Source organism: Quercus suber, unplaced genomic scaffold, assembly GCF_002906115.3.
Source record: "Quercus suber isolate HL8 unplaced genomic scaffold, Cork oak 2.0 scaffold_871, whole genome shotgun sequence".
Taxonomy (NCBI): domain Eukaryota; kingdom Viridiplantae; phylum Streptophyta; class Magnoliopsida; order Fagales; family Fagaceae; genus Quercus; species Quercus suber.
The window spans coordinates 101349-120067 of record NW_027070301.1 but is presented as its reverse complement, the minus strand read 5'-3'; the positions used below and the strand labels follow the sequence as shown (position 1 = coordinate 120067).

Below are 18719 nucleotides of genomic sequence, written 5' to 3'. Positions count from 1 at the left end.
GGTTGAACTTAAATAGAAAATTTAAAATATGCATAGGGAAGATAAATACAGATATGTGCTTGAACTTAAATAGAAAATTTAAGGTATAATCTTGAACTTAAATGGAATATTTAAGGCATAATATATAAGAAACTATACCTCAGTTGGCTATTAATTGTTTGTATTATATTAGTTAGTTTGGCCACATGGTTAACTTTAATTATATTGACCAATTGAATTTAAATGTCATTTGTGATGTTGTGCATAGACTAATTGAATTTTTTTTTTGAGTAAACAATAATACTTATTAGAACACACACAAAAATAATAATAGTGTTTTAAACTAGGTTTATAATACATTACATAATCAGAGTACAACTACAAAAGGGCCTAACCTTTGTAAGTGTAGACTGAGATTATAAACAACGGATACTAGACAAACACAACTAATGTGAGATAAACATCCCTATTTTTATTTTTATTTTTTTAAATACAACCATGTGGTTGAACTTAGTGAACGTTTGGATAGCGTTTGCGCATCCAACATTTTGCGCATGGGTCTTGTGTACTGTTCATGAGATCCATAAACCTCATTTTTCAGCAAAATTTTCATTAAAAATGGGTCCCATGATAATTCACACATTTAAAAATTATTTTGCTACAGTGTTTTCAGTTTTCAGCAATAAGCAGTATCCAAATAGATCCTTAAATAGAAATTTAAAATATGTATAGGGAAGATAAATACAACTATGTGCTTGAACTTAAATAGAAAATTTAAGGTATAATAGATAAGAAACTATACCTAAGTTGTGCTCTTAGTAAAACAACCATGTGATTAATTGAAAAATTGAAGGTACAACACCTAAAAAAGTTATACCTAAGTTTTTTTTTTCTTTTGAGGAACCTAAGTTAGAGTTTATTATAGTATGACAATAAAAATATCTATATTACAAAGCGAAAAGTATGTGAAAATCTTGCTAGACCTACTTATTGTTAATGAGTAAAATTTAGGTATAATTTCTTAGGTGTTGTACATTAGAATCCCCAATTACATTTAACCATGTGATTGACAATTAACCACACTGTTGAATTTAATTATTCTTAGAAAAGATAACATTGTTTTTGTTGCATTGATAAATACAACCACGCAGTGGAATTCAATTCGAGATCGTTTTGTTCCTTGTTCATTTGTTATCTCTCATTACTTGGATCCCCCCCCCCCCTTTTTTTTTTGTGCTTAAAAGGAAAAGCTAATGGCATCTTTCATGCCCTTATGGAGGACACTTGGCACAGCTTATGAACAGAAGCTTCCCCAGTTACATAGATTTTGACCCACCATATGAAATTATTCATAGTCATAGCCATACTAATGTGGAGTTGATCCTCCATACCATATACAATTGGTTTTGTTTTTGGAGATCTTTAACTTAGAGATTGAGTTGGAAGCAGACTTTGCTTTGATCCTAATCAAGAACCTAACTTAGTCCTATTGTAATTGGTTGTTGAGGAATCTTTACCACCTACAGTTTTGACATTTTGTTTCCCTCATAACAATTGAGGAATAGAGTATTTGCATTCAAGTTCTTCCCTTGACATTCCTTTTGTTTTTATAAGGTTGATCAAAGTGCTGGCAGCTTGGCAAAGATAGAGAATGCACACAGACCCAAGATTTTCAATTCATGAGTTACGGCTCAGATTAGTTATTTAATTCATTCATATGAGCCCAAAATATTCTCATACCGGCTTAAATTGATCAAGCCCATGTGAACCTAAGCTTTTTTTTTTTTTTTTTGAGAAGAAATGAGACCTTAAGAAAGATTATGTTAAGGATCCATTTGGATACAACTTATTGTTGCTGAAATTGAAAGTTGTTAAAACTGAAAACTGAAAACATTATAACAAAATAATTTTTAAATGTGTGAATAATATCGTGGGAACCATTTTTAATGAAAAAGTTGTTGAAAAGTGAAGTTTGTGGGTCCTGTATACTGTTCATGAGACCCACTGATGTGCTTAAAAAAGCGGAAAAGTCAAAATTGTCGGTTACTGTTCATGCACTGTACATGAACAGTAGCCTTTGTCTCCTGAAATAGGCGGGCCAAAAATTTTTTTTTTTTAAAAAGAAGGAAAACGCAAAGAGGAAAAACGCAAACGCAATTTTAATTGGTATCCAAACCCCACCTAAGCATATTGGGAACTATCTAATTGAATTCAAATTTTCTAGATTTCCTAGGATACTCTACCAATAAATTTCTTAAATCCTAATAACTCTTTTATGATTTAAGGGTCTAGATTTCCACTAACACTCTTAAAATAATATTGCAAACAAAAAAATTAAGATTATTGTTAGTAGAATACTGACATGGTAAGGAAATCTAGCCTATTAAATCATTAAAAAATGATTAAGATTTAAGGAAATCTATTTTGTAGAGTATCCTAGGAAATTTAGTGGATCTAAATCCTAATTTATATATAGTATTCAGGAGTAAGTCTAGTGCCACAAACTTTTCTACAACTACAATCTCAAAAAAAAAAAAAAAAAAAAACTTTTCTACAACTTTGTCACAACTTTGCCAGTGGCGAATCATGATTGGTGAAATTATGGACCCACATGGACCCACTGTTTTATTTCCATGAATCATGAGTCACCACGTAGTAAAGTTGTGGAAAAGTTTATGACACTAGACTTACTCGATATTCGGCAGTTATATTGCTTACCGTAATTTCTATCAAATGTAAGAAGAAGAAAAGATATGGTAATATTTCAAATAAGTCAATTTATTTGTTAAAATCAATTTTTTTCCCCTCGCAAGAAGCAAATAAACTGTCAGAATTTTTTTTTTTTTTTTTTGAGAATTTGTCAGCAAATAAGTTGATCAAAAACGTTACAATGAATAAATACTTTTGAGCGGAAACTTAGCACATATGCCCATCCAAACCAACCCCCCTTAACAACGTTAGGGAAAGTAAATATTGATTAATAAAATAGAAAAATTGAATTAAAGATAGGTTTCTTTTTCTAATATTAAGTAGTTAATTAATGAAGGCAGAGTCTGGTTGATGACTAGTATTATTCCTAGAGAAAATAATGTCATAAATAAATAAATATATATTAAAAAATTTAATTGATATCTACTACGATTAGATTTTTTTTTTTTGGGGCGGGGGTCAGTTGCTATTCTACTATGAGTATGAGTAGTAAGTGCTATCTTTTTCTCTTTCAATTTTTTTTTTTGGTCAGACTACTATTAGATCTGAAAAAACCCAAGCTTTAATCATGGATCAACCCAAGGCCAGTCTAAACCTAATTTGGGCTTATCCTGAAAGTCTTTTCTAAGACCTAGTTGGAATAGGGCTCAAATGTTTTGTGGAAAGAGGGTTAGTAGGCCCTGGGCGATAGTATAACCACACCATGCCCATCAAGAATCAACGCCATTAATTTAGGCCTAAATACTTTGGTACAGTTTTGTAAATTCCCTCAATCACATAAATATATTGATTAATACAGCACAAATAATATTATTTTTCCCTAAAGTTCTCTGATTAAATTCAACTAATTTAGTTGAAAATACGTTAGTAGACTCAGTACAATAAAAATATCTATATTACAAGGTAGAAAATATGTGAAAAGCCTACTGGACCTACTCATTATTATGGGTTAAATTTATGTACAATTTCGTGTTGTACATTAAGTTCCTCAATTACATTTAACCGTGTTATTCAAAAAAAAAAAAAATTTAACCGTGTGGTTAAAAATGAACCACATGGTTGAATTTAATTGTTCTTAGAAAAGATAATATTGTTTTTTCTGCGTTGATCAATATAACTACATGGTTGAAAGTTGAATTCAATTGGAAAATCTTTGGTACCTAAAGTTTTGTTCCTTGATAATTTGTTATGCTTCATTACTTGGATCCCATTATTTTTTGTGCCTAAAAGGAAAAGCTAATGGTATCTTTCATGCCTTGAGGGAGGACATTTGGGCACAGCCGACAGCGTATGAACAGAATCTTTCCCAGTTACGTAGATTTGACCCTCCAAATGAAAGAACTCACAGTCATAGACATAGTAATGTAGATTTGATCCTCCATACCTCAGTACAGTTTGTTTTGTTTTTGGGGATCTTTAACTTAGAGATTAAGTTGGAAGCAGAATTTTCTGTGAACCTAATCAAGAACCTAACTTAGCCCTATGTAAGTGATTATTGAGGAACCTTTCCCAGCTCCTGTTTTGAACTTTTTTTTTTTCTTCTCATAACGAGTGAGGAATGAAGGATTTGCATTCAACTTCTTCCCATAACATTCCTTTCGTTTTCGAATTTAAGATAGAATGCATGCAGGCCCAAGATTTTCAATTCATGAGATTGAGAACTCTCCAAATGAAATAGTACTTGTTTTACTTTCTGAATGTTAAGACTCGGATTAGTTATTTAATACATCCATTTTACCCAAAAAAAAAAAAATAGTAAATGTAATTTGCAAGTCACCGTATAATAGTAAGAGCTGGCTAAACTCTCGGAACCTCCTTACCAAATATTAGCAAGGCCGGCCCAAGGCCTAGGCCTAAGCCCCACCACAAAATATATATATATATATATATCTTTAGGGAAAAAGAAGTCCTCTTCCATTGTGAAAGTCCAAAATTTTATAAAATTATATATATATATATATATTAATGATTGTGCACTTCAAAAAAAAAATATATATATATATATATATAGTGATGCTGAGGATACTGTAAATTTTACTATAGGCTTACAAATTGACATGTCATTGATTACAAAAAAGAAATTTAAACATTTATTAATTAGACTGATAAAATTCATTAATATAGTCATTGTCACATCATATTGTAAACATTTTGTAGTGCTTTTATCGCATTTTTCCTTTTCATTTCTATCAAGACTCCTAAAGCACGAGACTAATAAAAACCTAACCCAATTGAAAGCCTAAAATGTATCAAAAAAATATGCACAAATGTGTTAAATCATCAGTTATAGATTAATCTCTCCTAAATAGTTTGAGACTTAACTATACATCATCATATATCTAAAATAAAATATCTTTTTTAATCATAATATATTTTTATTTCTTTTTATTAAATTTTTTTATTGAAATATGATATTTAATTCTCTACATGAAATGAACATTAGTTTAGTTGGTACTATTCATCAAATTATGTATTTAATGTATCAAATTAACTTTGATTTGATTAGCATAAATAATTTTGTTTAATTCACCTTAGGCCCTAAATTATGTTGGGCCGCCCTGGATATCACATACAAGTTAGGTGCCTGATTAAGAAAGAATGGATGAAGTAATGCAAACAAATTACAACTTAAGTGTACAGAAACCCTTTTTCTTAATTTATCTTGGGGTAAAGAATTGTACAAAAACATGTTCCCAAGTATTTGGGGTTGGCAGGGTAAAATTTTTTAGGCACTTCCATCACTATGCCTGAACTTCTGTTAAATATGCGTCCCATGGCACCAACCTGAATGGCCTTTTTAGTCTTCCTGTCACTGCTGCAAGTGCAACACCTTCAACCTCAGACCAAATCATTTCTCATTGCTGGTGTCATTTGTCTTTAATGCATGTAGCAAAGTGTGTTCTACGTCCTAGTCACAAATGCATTCACTGCAATTAGAAAGAGGCTGCTCCGATCATACATGCACATACACCCTCCCTTCCCCGTCCTACTCCTTTAAATTTCCATCACGCGTGCACTGTCAAATTTACCTTCACCATTAACCTATAGTAGTATTCTCATGCACTAATATGCCTGTGGAATGAAACAAGGATTGTGTTAGATATGAAGTCCACTCGTTATCAAGAGGAAACATATGTATTTTAGAAAAAAGATTGAATATAACTCCAAAAATTTTTCTCAAAATTGAGAAAAAAAGAAAGAAAGAGATTACTAATATAATAATATGCGGTATAAGTAAATACGACAATTTCAAACAATCAGAATTGGGAATTTCCTTAGCTATATAAATAAACACACACACAAAACTAACAATGCTGAGAAAAATGCAAAACCTTTTTCACAAGACTAAATAGATGGGAATCAGTCTCAATAAAGTTTGCTTGATGGTATGATCAATATGATTCCATTGAATTAAAAGATTTCAAGTGCTACAGAACACAAACTAAGGAAGAAATCCTGAATCAGGATGCTAGTTCCTTCCAGATGACATTATTCCATAAATATCTAGGACCCAGAGAAAGTATCTCATGAGACCACCTCATACAAGAATTTTCCCTAGGGCCCATGCATTTCAAAATTGACCAGTTTATGGAGCATTGTCTGACCATTTGAATAAGGTGCACAATTTCCAAGCCATACATATGGTTCCAAAAGTTTAAATGACTGGGAGTGTCTTTTTTAAGGAACTGTACAACAGAATATCAGTGAGTGTATTGTACAAGATAACTTAAAAGATGAGGAAGATACGCTATGTAGATACCTGATACAGTGCTGGTTACAAGGAAGGTATAATTCTTCCAAGATCTGACCACCTTTGGACATATGAATTGTCTATTAGTAAAAAATATATATATATATATATATAGTGATGCTGAGGATACTGTAAATTTTACTATAGGCTTACAAATTGACATGTCATTGATTACAAAAAAGTAATTTAAACATTTATTAATTAGACTGATAAAATTCATTAATATAGTCATTGTCACATCATATTGTAAACATTTTGTAGTGCTTTTATCGCATTTTTCCTTTTCATTTCTATCAAGACTCCTAAAGCACGAGACTAATAAAAACCTAACCCAATTGAAAGCCTAAAATGTATCAAAAAAATATGCTGCAAATGTGTTAAATCATTAGTTATGGATTAATCTTTCCTAATAGTTTGAGATTTTAATTTTTGTAAACCGATATCCTATAAAGTGACACACCAAATAATATCTATCTCTCTCTCTTAAAAATAAGATATAAAATTAAAAATTAGATTACAACGTTACTTAACTATACATCATCATATATCTAAAATAAAATATCTTTTTTAATCATAATATATTTTTATTTCTTTTTATTCAAATTTTTTATTCAAATATGATATTTAATTCTCTATATGAAATGAACATTAGTTTAGTTGGTACTATTCATCAAATTATGTATTTAATGTATCAAATTAACTTTGGTTTGATTAGCATAAATAATTTTGTTTAATTCACCTTAGGCTCTAAATTATGTTAGGCCGCCCCAGATATCACATACAAGTTAGGCGCCTGATTAAGAAAGAATGAATGAAGTAAAGCAAACAAATTACAACTTAAGTGTACAGAAACCCTTTTTCTTAATTTATCTTGGGGGTAAAGAATTGTACAAAAACATGTTCCCAAATAATTGGGGTTGGCAGGGTAAAATTTTTTAGGCACTTCCAGCACTATGCCTGAACTTCTGTTAAATATGCGTCCCATGGCACCAACCTGAATGGCCTTTTTAGTCTTCCTGTCACTGCTGCAAGTGCAACACCTTCAACCTCAGACCAAATCATTTCTCATTGCTGGTGTCATTTGGCTTTAATGCATGTAGCAAAGTGTGTTCTACGTCCTAGTCACAAATGCATTCACTGCAAGTCCTTCTAAGTTCTGTCCTCTCTCATCATGCCCCCTATCGATCTATAAGTTGCCATTACAGTACGTTCATAGGATGAACATTAGTTCAAGCATGCCCGCTCCTATCATGCATATAGAAGCTACCCTTCAATATGAATTTTCCATGCCCCAATTAGAAAGAGGCTGCTCCGATCATACATGCACATACACCCTCCCTTCCCCGTCCTACTCCTTTAAATTTCCATCACGCGTGCACTGTCAAATTTACCTTCACCATTAACCTATAGTAATGTATTCTCATGCACTAATATGCCTGTGGAATGAAGCAAGGATTGTGTTAGATATGAAGTCCACTCGGTTATCAAGAGGAAACATATGTATTTTAGAAAAAAGATTGAATATAACTCCAAAAAGTTTTCTCAAAATTGAGAAAAAAAGAAAGAAAGAGATTTCTAATATAATAATATGTGGTATAAGTAAATACGACAATTTCAAACAATCAGAATTGGGAATTTCCTTAGCTATATAAATAAACACACACACAAAACTAACAATGCTGAGAAAAATGCAAAACCTTTTTCACAAGACTAAATAGATGGGAATCAGTCTCAATAAAGTTTGCTTGATGGTATGATCAATATGATTCCATTGAATTAAAAGATTTCAAGTGCTACAGAACACAAACTAAGGAAGAAATCCTGAATCAGGATGCTAGTTCCTTCCAGATGACATTATTCCATAAATATCTAGGACCCAGAGAAAGTATCTCATGAGACCACCTCATACAAGAATTTTCCCTAGGGCCCATGCATTTCAAAATTGACCAGTTTATGGAGCATTGTCTGACCATTTGAATAAGGTGCACAATTTCCAAGCCATACATATGGTTCCAAAAGTTTAAATGACTGGGAGTGTCTTTTTTAAGGAACTGTACAACAGAATATCAGTGAGTGTATTGTACAAGATAACTTAAAAGATGAGGAAGATACGCTATGTAGATACCTGATACAGTGCTGGTTACAAGGAAGGTATAATTCTTCCAAGATCTGACCACCTTTGGACATATGAATTGTCTATTAGTGAGGGTTGCTCTTCCAAAGTACTATGTCATGTTAGTGACCGATCAACCTTGTGCCTGAAATACAATACAATAAGGTTGTACAATAAGGTTGTATGAGAATAAATTCAACGAATTATGAACAATACTAGTAGTTGTAATAAAAATAGTATTTTCAGGTTTGAACCTTAAGCAGTTTTCTGAATGTTGAGCAAATATATTACAGCCTAACACTAAGGTGAAACAAACCTCCCTCTCGCCCCCTTACCCCTGCGGGACGCCCAAAAAAATAAATGCACAGAAAACTCCTTAATAAACCTCATCCCATGAGGTGAATCAGCACAGCTTATAGTGGTGTTATTAACACCTGTAACAAGTGCTGAATTTCCCGCCTCTACAAGGATGTCCTTCAAAGTATACCCCATATCATTAGACCAATGGCCATTGTTGTTCAAAGTGGGTTGGTAAAAGAAAAACGTAGTAGTAAAATAAGTAGCAAGTTTTAGAAAGATTCTGAAAGAGAAGCAAAACGCTAGAATAATTGAAAACTATAAGCATAGCAAGATACCAGTGCTCTCTTTGGTGGCAATCATTTTATTCGCCAATTTTTGAGCAGCCTCAATCATGCCTTGTGCATTGTAGGCTTGGATCATGGTAGCAAAGGTGATATTATCAGGTATGCATTCTCTCTCTTTCATTTCCAAGAACAACTCTCTCATCTTTTTCACATCACCAGCCTGACCATATGCACTGATAATGCAGTTAAAGAAAGGGGTATCTAGTATTACATCAGAATTCTCTACTTGTCTCAAAATTGAATCAACTTTTGTTATAAGCCCAACTTTACTGTAAGCTCTAACAAGAGAGCAGTAGGTAATAGAGTTGGGCTTTATTCCCCGATGCTTCATTTTCTTGAAGTATTCATCCATCCTCTCAATATTTCCAGCTTTTCCAAATACATCAATGACTGTGTTAAAAGTAACGGTTGTTGGAGAGAAAAACCTCTTCTCCATATAATCCATAACAGACCTCATCTTCTCATACATGCCCGCTTTACCGTATGATTTGATCAGGATATTGAATGTCTTAATGTCTGGCTTTAGCCCCATTAGCAGGAATTCATCATACCACTTCTCCATTTTCTCGATCTGCCCAATATTCCCATAAGCCCCAACTAAAGTATTTAATGTGAAAACATCAGGAAGGCAGGTTTCACTTTCAATCATATCTGTCAATGCGTTCTCCATTAGTTCAAACATTTCCGCCTTACCATATCCGTCTATAATAGTATTGTACGTCACAGTGCTGCACTCAATCCCCAGAAATGACATCTCAGCAAGAATTTGTCCAATCAGATCAAAACGACAAAATTTTCTGCAACAATTAATAAGAATGGAATATGTATATACATCTGGTTTGCATTCAGACACTGATTTCATATCATCAAGAGTGGATAAAGCCTTGTCAAGAAAGCCACTTTGCCCATAAGCACTTAGAAGAGCAGTGTAGACATCAACAGTGGGTCTGAGCCCTTCAGACAATAGGATCTCAAACAGCAAGCTTGCCTGCTCAGGTTGCCTGCACTTGCCAAGCATCACTAACAACCTTGTGTAAGTTTGGCATCTTGCATCATACCAATGTTGCTTACGAAGCAATCCAAAAATCTATAAAAAGGGATTTGTTTTTAGAAACAATCTATTAACTTCAAAAAGCCCCACAACATAAGCAACCAGAAAGTCAAACATAAAGTAGTAGCAGTGAGCAAGTGACACCTCAATTTTTGCAGGGGAGAAAGAATTTCAATATAAAAAATGGAAAAGACATTTTGACTTAAGTTCAAAATCCAGCTAACCCACCAAAAACATACTACACCTAATCCAGACATAAAATGGTATAAGAGTTCATATTTTCTTTTTGACATCTTAATTTGAATCTTCATGTTCAAAAATCCTTGTTGACAACAGTGAGCGTTTAACTCACTCTTACCTATACAACTTCCAAAGAGTACACTAGCAGATTCTCTGATTTGTGTTTAAGAAAAATTTGGAATAGCAGCAAATAACTCAACTATCAAATATGGGAATAAAAGAAAATCTGCAACAATTAATAAGAATGGAATATGTATATACATCTGGTTTGCATTCAGACACTGATTTCATATCATCAAGAGTGGATAAAGCCTTGTCAAGAAAGCCACTTTGCCCATAAGCACTTAGAAGAGCAGTGTAGACATCAACAGTGGGTCTGAGCCCTTCAGACAATAGGATCTCAAACAGCAAGCTTGCCTGCTCAGGTTGCCTGCACTTGCCAAGCATCACTAACAACCTTGTGTAAGTTTGGCATCTTGCATCATACCAATGTTGCTTACGAAGCAATCCAAAAATCTATAAAAAGGGATTTGTTTTTAGAAACAATCTATTAACTTCAAAAAGCCCCACAACATAAGCAACCAGAAAGTCAAACATAAAGTAGTAGCAGTGAGCAAGTGACACCTCAATTTTTGCAGGGGAGAAAGAATTTCAATATAAAAAATGGAAAAGACATTTTGACTTAAGTTCAAAATCCAGCTAACCCACCAAAAACATACTACACCTAATCCAGACATAAAATGGTATAAGAGTTCATATTTTCTTTTTGACATCTTAATTTGAATCTTCATGTTCAAAAATCCTTGTTGACAACAGTGAGCGTTTAACTCACTCTTACCTATACAACTTCCAAAGAGTACACTAGCAGATTCTCTGATTTGTGTTTAAGAAAAATTTGGAATAGCAGCAAATAACTCAACTATCAAATATGGGAATAAAAGAAAAAAGGGGTAACAAAAAACGAACAAAAAAACCCACCACTTGAATAATTACAAGGAATAACTCTTTCCCCTAATGAAAACCCAACCATGTCATCCAAAATAAAAATAAGCACAATATTTTATTTTATTTTATTTTTTATAAGTAACGTAAGAATATTACAAAATTTTAATTTCTCATTTATCATTCTACATATTCCAAGGAAACAAACAAAGACACAAGCTTTATGAAGTCGAAATACCCAGAAGCCAAAAACACACATAAACCACCAAAACAACCAAGAATCAGAAACAAAACACATAAAAGTAAAAACCCACCAACCTTATAAAAACAAAGCATTAGTCCGAACACTATGATTTCGGCTATGGATCTTTCATACTAATCAGTTCACATATATTCTTCTCCACCATTGAGTCCTATCCAAGATCATACCAAGTGTTACTTCCTTAATTACATACTAGTGTTATTTTAACTTTTACCTGTTTTTGTTCAATCTTTTTGAATTCAAATACCTCCTTTCACTGATGCATTAACCTTAGGAAAATCATAAACTTACTACAAAAAGTTTACAAACTGAGGTGACAATGAATGTGAGTGACCTTCACTTTGTAGTATCATAAAGATTACTCCAAACCATATGCCCAGAAGCAACAGAGAGAAAAAAAAGGTTAAAGACTACAATTTGAAAAGAGAAACAAAACCCACAAACCTTAAGAGCAGTCTGCCACTGATTCTCTCTGATAGCCTCATCCAAGGCCTCCAGAACAGCTTTAGGCCAAAGCTGTGTGTACTTTCTCGAGTTGGCTTTCCTCGCTATGCCTTTGATAGCAGCATCAGTTCTCAGAATCCGAGACAAGTCCTTCTTGGAGTCCTTCTGGAGCCCTTTTGAGACGGGTCCGGAGCTCCGTTTCGGTATTTGGGCATAGGATTTTGGTGTGTTCGTCTGGTTTTGGTCTCTGGGGAATTTTGCCGAACAGGTGGTGGACAAGCGTAGGTTAGTGAGAGTGAGAGCGCTGGGCTCCATTGCGCTGTGGGTGTGAAGGATAAGGTTGGTTGAGTTGGAGGGAGAGTGTTTCTGTGTTTGGTAGTTTATTCAGTTACATTGGTTGGGTAAGGTTTTGGGGAAGACGAGGATAGGCGCAGGTTAGTGAGAAAAAGGAGGCAAAGATATAGTCCACATAGGGAAGAGGATGAAAGGCCCAGTTTAACAGAGATTGGGCTATCATGGGCTTGGGCTCAGAGAACTTGTGGGAAATAGGGAGGTAAAGATAAAGTGTGCATGGGGAAAAAGGATATAAGGCCCAAGTTTAACAGGGAGATTGAGCAATCATGAGCTTGGAAAACTTGGGCCTTATTGGGCTTATAGAACTTGTGGGATATTGGAAATAAAAGATAAAGTGGGCATGAGGAAAGGACAAAAGGCCCAGTTTAACAGAGATATTGGCCTATCATCGGCTTGGAAATTTGGGCCTTATTGGGCTATCATGGGCTTGGGCTTAGCGAACTAGTGAGTAATAGGAGGTAAATATAAAGTGCGCATGGGGAAAAGGATAAAAGGCCCAAGTTTAACAGAGAGAATAGGCTATATGGGCTTGGGAAAGTTGGGCCTTATTGGGCTATCATGGGCTTGGGCTAGGAAAACATGGGCTTTTAAAAATAGAGGAAAAAAGGCACGCCTGGTGGGACTCGAACCCACAATCGTCTGATTAGAAGTCAGACGCCTTATCCATTAGGCCACAGGCGCTTTGCTTTTGGTGCATTACCATATTTCTGGTTATTCTCATCTTTAAACTTTTCCTCTTTGACCTAGTTCGCTGTGGGGTCTTCTTCATCCCGCTCTTGCACATATACTTTTTTTTTTTTCTTTACCCTCTAAAACCCTGAAAACAAAAGCAAGGGTTTAGGGTTTCTCCGTGTGCGCGTTAAGCTCTATTCGCCGCCGGTGACGCTGACGGTGACAAATCTATCACCACACATAACCGTAAGTAACTTTAGCGTTTCCACTCTTTTTTTTTTTTTTTTGAATCTTTTATTTTCACAGTGATTCGTATCTGAAAAGCTTGAATTTTTTAGGTTTTCAGGGTTTTAGGCTCTGTTTGGTTATTGGGAAACGTATGAAAAATTGTGAATTAGTATATTGAAAAGCTTTAATCTTGTGCTGTGTTTTTTTAGGACTAACGTAGAATTTTACCCAAAGTTAGAGACCAATCATATATTTTAACCCTTTTTTTTTTTTTTTTAGTTTGCTGTTTAATTAATTAAAATTATTTTTTGCTTTTAAGATACGGGTGGTCTCAATTGATGAAAAGACGAGGGAAAGTTGCTTGAGATGGTTTGATAATGTTTAGGGGATTGCGTTTAACGAACCGGTGAGAAAGAGTTAGTTGTTTCAAGTTGAGGGAACAAACAGAGCTAGAGGAAGACCAAAAATAACGTTAGTAGTTTTTAAAAAGGACATATCAATTAAGGAAGTAACAAAAAATATGACTTCAGATAATAGGGGATATGGACACGGGTACCAGTACAGGTATGGCAACACGAGCAATTTATGAAAAATTATATGACATTGGTACGACACGGGTATAACACCAACGCCAAAGAAGTGTTTGTGCTTCCTAGGGCTGATCCTGTCTAATTTGTTAACAAAGAATAGTCGGAGTAATTATTGACCCATTGTGGTGTTGGAACATGGAATTTGGAAAACGTTTTTTCCTTTGCTTATGTTTGGTAGTTTTGTTACTTGGTTGCTATCAAACAAACTTTTGGGTAATTTTTTTTGGAAAATATAGAGAGAAAGTATATTTCTGTAGGGAGTAGAGATGTAGTCATGTAGAGTATAAAATTGCAGTATAATAGATTCTTTAGTGGGCATGGGAACTGGGTTCTGTTTTGGTTTTTTTTGATGTTGTGAGGTTTCTTTCTACTCCATCTACCTGGATCATTTTGAGGTCGCGGCCAATAAAAATGCCACTGTTGCTGATTATTTGTGTCACAGCAATGGTTCTCTTAAGTGCTGACCCTCCCCATGTGCATTCTTTGTTTGGTGTGTGTTGCATGCATCTTAGAAAATGGGAAGTCATCATTATTAATTAGAAAATCTGTGTTGCATCGCAAAGCTGATGGTAAATCAATTAACCATCTTTTTATTTATTATGAGATGGCTTGAGAATTATGGGACTTTCGTTGTGCCTTATACGAGGTCATGTGGGTTATGCCCAATTCAGTGAAAGACCTGTTTGTAAGGTGGATGGGAGGAGTGAAATATGCAGAATTTGGTTATGTGGAAGGTTATCCCAATGTGCTTGATGTGGTACATATGGAAGGAGTGCAATGCTAGAACTTTTGTAGAGTAGAGTCATCCTAGTTAAGCTAGAAGTTTCTTTTCTGTATACATTTGTCGGATTATTCATTTAGGAGGAAGTTATTGTGATTCAGTTTTGGGAGGCACTAATCTTCATTGTTGTAATCCTTTATTTTGTTGTTTTCTATTCTCTTATATACTTCTTGTGTACTTGAGTTTAATCTAATAGAACTTACCATTCATCCAAAAAAAAAAAAATTCAATGTTAAAATCTAACCTTTTTTTTTCATTGATAATTCTAAAGATTACTTGATGTACATAATCACTGCCAATGTAATGTTATCGTGATTATTGATCTAACTCACAAGGCCCCTCCACAGATCCTGTGTAGGAACCTGATTCTGATAATGTTGGTGGCAGTGGGTACTACTAAATATGGACTATTGAACTTTATCGGATTTAGTCGTCCTTCCTTATTCATTAGCTTAGAATGTTATGTCATATTGATCTGTTCTCATTGTTTGAGGTTTCTTCTTTGTGACATTTTTTTTTTTAAAATTTCAGGAACTTGGATTTGTTGTTAATCTGAAAACAACATGAGGATAGAGAAGTGTTGGTTCTGTTCCTCCACTATATATCCAGGGCATGGTATTCAGTTTGTCCGCAATGATGCAAAGGTAGAGTGCCTTTTTATTTTTGGAATTATTTATCCTGTGTTTTTTCCTTTGCCATATTTAGGCTGTTTAATGTAATTTCATCTCTATTTGGTTCTGCCATAACATATTTTGCTAGATATATAAATCTAGTACAGCAATCAAATACACATTGTTTACAATGTTAAGTTTATATGTTGCTTCACAAAAATTCCATGTAAATGCGAACTTGAATTGCTGACCCAGAAAGAAAATGAAGTAATTTATTTATTTTGTTAAAGCTAGATTGTGTGCATTCCATAATGCCTTTAGTCAAGCATTTGGTAGCATATTATCCATTTGTTTATGCGATTATTCTGTGTCTCTTGTTCCTGACAGTTGATCTTTCTGCAGATTTTTCGCTTCTGTAGATCCAAATGCCACAAGAATTTCAAGATGAAGAGGAATCCTCGCAAGGTGAAATGGACCAAGGCCTATAGGCGGTTGCATGGAAAGGACATGACACAAGTAAATATGATTGATTCACCTAATCTTTTATCTAACTTAGTGTATTTCTCATTGCATGACCACCATTTCTTGGACCAAAAAGGATTGGATGTTTATCTGTTTTTTCCTGTTCCTGTTTCAATATTTTACAGGATTCTACCTTTGAGTTTGAGAGGAAGCGTAATAGGCCAGAGAGATATGACAGGAATCTCACAGAAAACACTCTGAAGGCCATTAAGACAATCGATAAAGTAAGATCAAGGAGGGAGGCCAAACACATTGAGACGAGGTAATTTGTCCTTCTCATCATTTGTTCAAAAATGCTTTTTTATTTTTATTTTATAAATTGTTCAAAATGCATTTAGGTAGGATGATGAATATCATTTAACATGCAATTGAAAACATTTTGCAGAAAGAAGGGAAAGAAGGCCCAGCTGATGAGAGAGGCAGTAAAGGAGCTGGAGCAAAGCATCAACTTGGTCAAAGCCCCAGGTGCTTTCAAGGAGGACAATTCTCTCACTCTTCCAAAGATCAAGGTCAAGGTATCTCAAACACAGGCAGAGAATCAACCCATGGAAGAATGAGTGCAGTCATCTTCATGTTTTCCTGCTCAGATATAATCGATAAAGTAAGATCAAGGAGGGAGGCCAAACACATTGAGACGAGGTAATTTGTCCTTCTCATCATTTGTTCAAAAATGCTTTTTTATTTTTATTTTATAAATTGTTCAAAATGCATTTAGGTAGGATGATGAATATCATTTAACATGCAATTGAAAACATTTTGCAGAAAGAAGGGAAAGAAGGCCCAGCTGATGAGAGAGGCAGTAAAGGAGCTGGAGCAAAGCATCAACTTGGTCAAAGCCCCAGGTGCTTTCAAGGAGGACAATTCTCTCACTCTTCCAAAGATCAAGGTCAAGGTATCTCAAACACAGGCAGAGAATCAACCCATGGAAGAATGAGTGCAGTCATCTTCATGTTTTCCTGCTCAGATAGAAGCCTCCAATATGTTGTGCTCATATATTGCTTGGAAGCAAAAGTTTTGTCCAGTAGACAACCTTCATATCAAAAAAAATTTGTTGTGCTTTTGTTTTTGTTTCTGATCATAGGAAGTAATGAACTATACACCTTTCTAATATGGTTGTTGGTATTAATTAAAACATGTTTTGAACTGCACTGTTATCCCTCTGTTTATTATCATCCGTTGTTACCAAAAACAAAGAAAATAAAAACTGATTTTCTCATTGGTCCTTCAATGAAGCTATGCTAGGAGACTGTAGATGTTTAGGTATTACAGATAACTAAAGGTCCCTCACTGCCATCTTGGTTGGGCCTCTAGAGCAGCCCAATCCATCAGCAAGTGGGCCTTGGAGTCGGCTGTATTTAGTGTTGTTTGTCCTCGTAGCCCCATCCCTTTGTTTTTCTATTGATAATTGGTGCAATTAATGGAAGAGAGAGATTTGAACATTAGTTCTTCTAGTAAAGGAAACCAAGCAAACTCACTTAAGTTAAAAAGTTTTTCACTTCTCATTCTAGTCTGAAATCTAAGTTGTGTAATGCACTAATGCTCAAGATTCTTGTGTGGCTGGTTTGGATAAATAATCCAGTGGGTTGGTTTGGTTATAAAAGTATTTAAAGAGAATTTTAGATTTTAAATGAAGATTAAGTAATCTGAATAATATTTTTTTTTATTTGATAAAATTTATAGAAAGATTTAAGTTTTATTAATATGTGAATTTGAAATAAATAGAAATAAGATGCTATTTCAAATTCAGTTATATTTAAGTGTTTTTATTCCAGCAAAATCTCAAAAGTTCACTTCATCGTAATTAGTTAAATTTATGTAAACCAACTTACATTAGTAATCTTTCTTCAATTCCCTTGCTTTTTATATTCTCAAATCCAAACGTAGCCTTTTTTTTTTATATAAGTTTTTAAAAAAAGCTATATATACTAGGAGACATTTTTCTTGTCCTTTTTTCTTTGTTGTAATATTTTTATAGAACATTCGTAAATGAATAGAGTGCCGAGTGGTGGGTGACTATCCAAATGTACACACAAGAGTTGGTCAATTTTGTGGGACGAGAAGGAACAAGCACAAGGACAAAAACGTGTTTAGAAGTTACAGCAAATCTTGGTGACAGAAGCGGCAAACTATGCCAATTAATCAATGGGTAATTATAGTTACACACTCACTTACACACAATTGCACATAAACTAAAATCGTGTCTTAAAAACATGATTTCAGAAGGGAGTGTGTATGGAGTCTACAATAACGAGTGTGTAATAAGATATTCTATTAAGGAAAAATTTTGTTACATACTTGCTATTATACACTTTATACACGGTCTTTTTTACCCATTAGACTAATTTTCCAAACATATTAATTATGTGGCCGAAAATAAAAACATATTAGTTATGTAGGAAGCATCATTTGGAACTTGAGACTCATGTATTCGAGTTTCAATGGTGAAACTTGAGTTTCAGAAACTCTAGTTCCACGGAGAAAAACATGAGTTGATGTAAACTAATATGTTTCATTTTTAACCATATAATTAATATGTTTGCAAAATCAACACAATTAGCAAAAAACCCTCCATACACTCTCTTTGAAATTGTGAAAGCATGATTTCACAATTTTAACTAAACACGTAAAAAAAAAACATAATTAAAAAGCAATATATACATACTGAGAATGTGCGAGTAATTAAATTGTGAAAACACGATTTTCACAATTTTAACTAAACAAGTCAAAAATAAAAACATGATTAACAAGGAACCTGTGAGTGTGTGCGGTAGTCATTGCTCTTACATAAATTAATTAATTAATTGATGATCACCAACTCAATGACCG

General features: G+C 34.0%; 2 protein-coding genes, 1 long non-coding RNA gene and 1 other non-coding gene across 4 annotated transcripts; 1 reads left to right on the top strand and 3 right to left on the bottom strand.

Moving 5' to 3' along the window:
• Positions 1 to 5323: 5323 nt before the first annotated feature.
• LOC136065173 (uncharacterized) lies at positions 5324 to 6527 on the bottom strand. Its single transcript, XR_010626802.1, has 2 exons — positions 6449 to 6527; positions 5324 to 5760 (listed from the first exon to the last, which is right to left on the bottom strand). It is a non-coding gene; the product is annotated as an uncharacterized LOC136065173 (long non-coding RNA).
• Positions 6528 to 7251: 724 nt separating this feature from the next.
• LOC111984102 (pentatricopeptide repeat-containing protein At3g53170) lies at positions 7252 to 12585 on the bottom strand. The gene is made up of 4 exons (XM_024015726.2): positions 12136 to 12585; positions 9188 to 10283; positions 8565 to 8697; positions 7252 to 7875 (listed from the first exon to the last, which is right to left on the bottom strand). The coding sequence occupies exons 1-3, from the start codon at positions 12448 to 12450 to the stop codon at positions 8675 to 8677; spliced, it is 1434 nt and encodes a 477-aa protein (XP_023871494.2). The 5' UTR covers positions 12451 to 12585; the 3' UTR covers positions 7252 to 7875; positions 8565 to 8674.
• A 512-nt stretch (positions 12586 to 13097) lies between these two features.
• Positions 13098 to 13170, bottom strand: TRNAR-UCU (transfer RNA arginine (anticodon UCU)). Its single transcript has one exon. It is a non-coding gene; the product is annotated as a tRNA-Arg (tRNA).
• Positions 13171 to 13261: 91 nt separating this feature from the next.
• LOC111984103 (probable ribosome biogenesis protein RLP24) lies at positions 13262 to 16485 on the top strand. The gene is made up of 5 exons (XM_024015728.2): positions 13262 to 13407; positions 15292 to 15404; positions 15774 to 15887; positions 16019 to 16155; positions 16279 to 16485. The coding sequence occupies exons 2-5, from the start codon at positions 15324 to 15326 to the stop codon at positions 16448 to 16450; spliced, it is 504 nt and encodes a 167-aa protein (XP_023871496.1). The 5' UTR covers positions 13262 to 13407; positions 15292 to 15323; the 3' UTR covers positions 16451 to 16485.
• The last annotated feature ends 2234 nt before the right edge of the window (positions 16486 to 18719 follow it).

Coding starts and splice junctions, on each gene's coding strand:
- LOC111984102 (XM_024015726.2), bottom strand. CDS start 12,450: ATGGAGCCCAGCGCTCTCACTCTCACTAACCTACGCTTGTCCACCACC. Junction 10,284..12,135: donor AGTGGCAGACTGCTCTTAAG/GTTTGTGGGTTT, acceptor CCCTTTTTATAG/ATTTTTGGATTGCTTCGTAA. Junction 8,698..9,187: donor TGCCACCAAAGAGAGCACTG/GTATCTTGCTAT, acceptor ATTGTATTTCAG/GCACAAGGTTGATCGGTCAC.
- LOC111984103 (XM_024015728.2), top strand. CDS start 15,324: ATGAGGATAGAGAAGTGTTGGTTCTGTTCCTCCACTATATATCCAGGG. Junction 15,888..16,018: donor ATGGAAAGGACATGACACAA/GTAAATATGATT, acceptor AATATTTTACAG/GATTCTACCTTTGAGTTTGA. Junction 16,156..16,278: donor GCCAAACACATTGAGACGAG/GTAATTTGTCCT, acceptor AACATTTTGCAG/AAAGAAGGGAAAGAAGGCCC.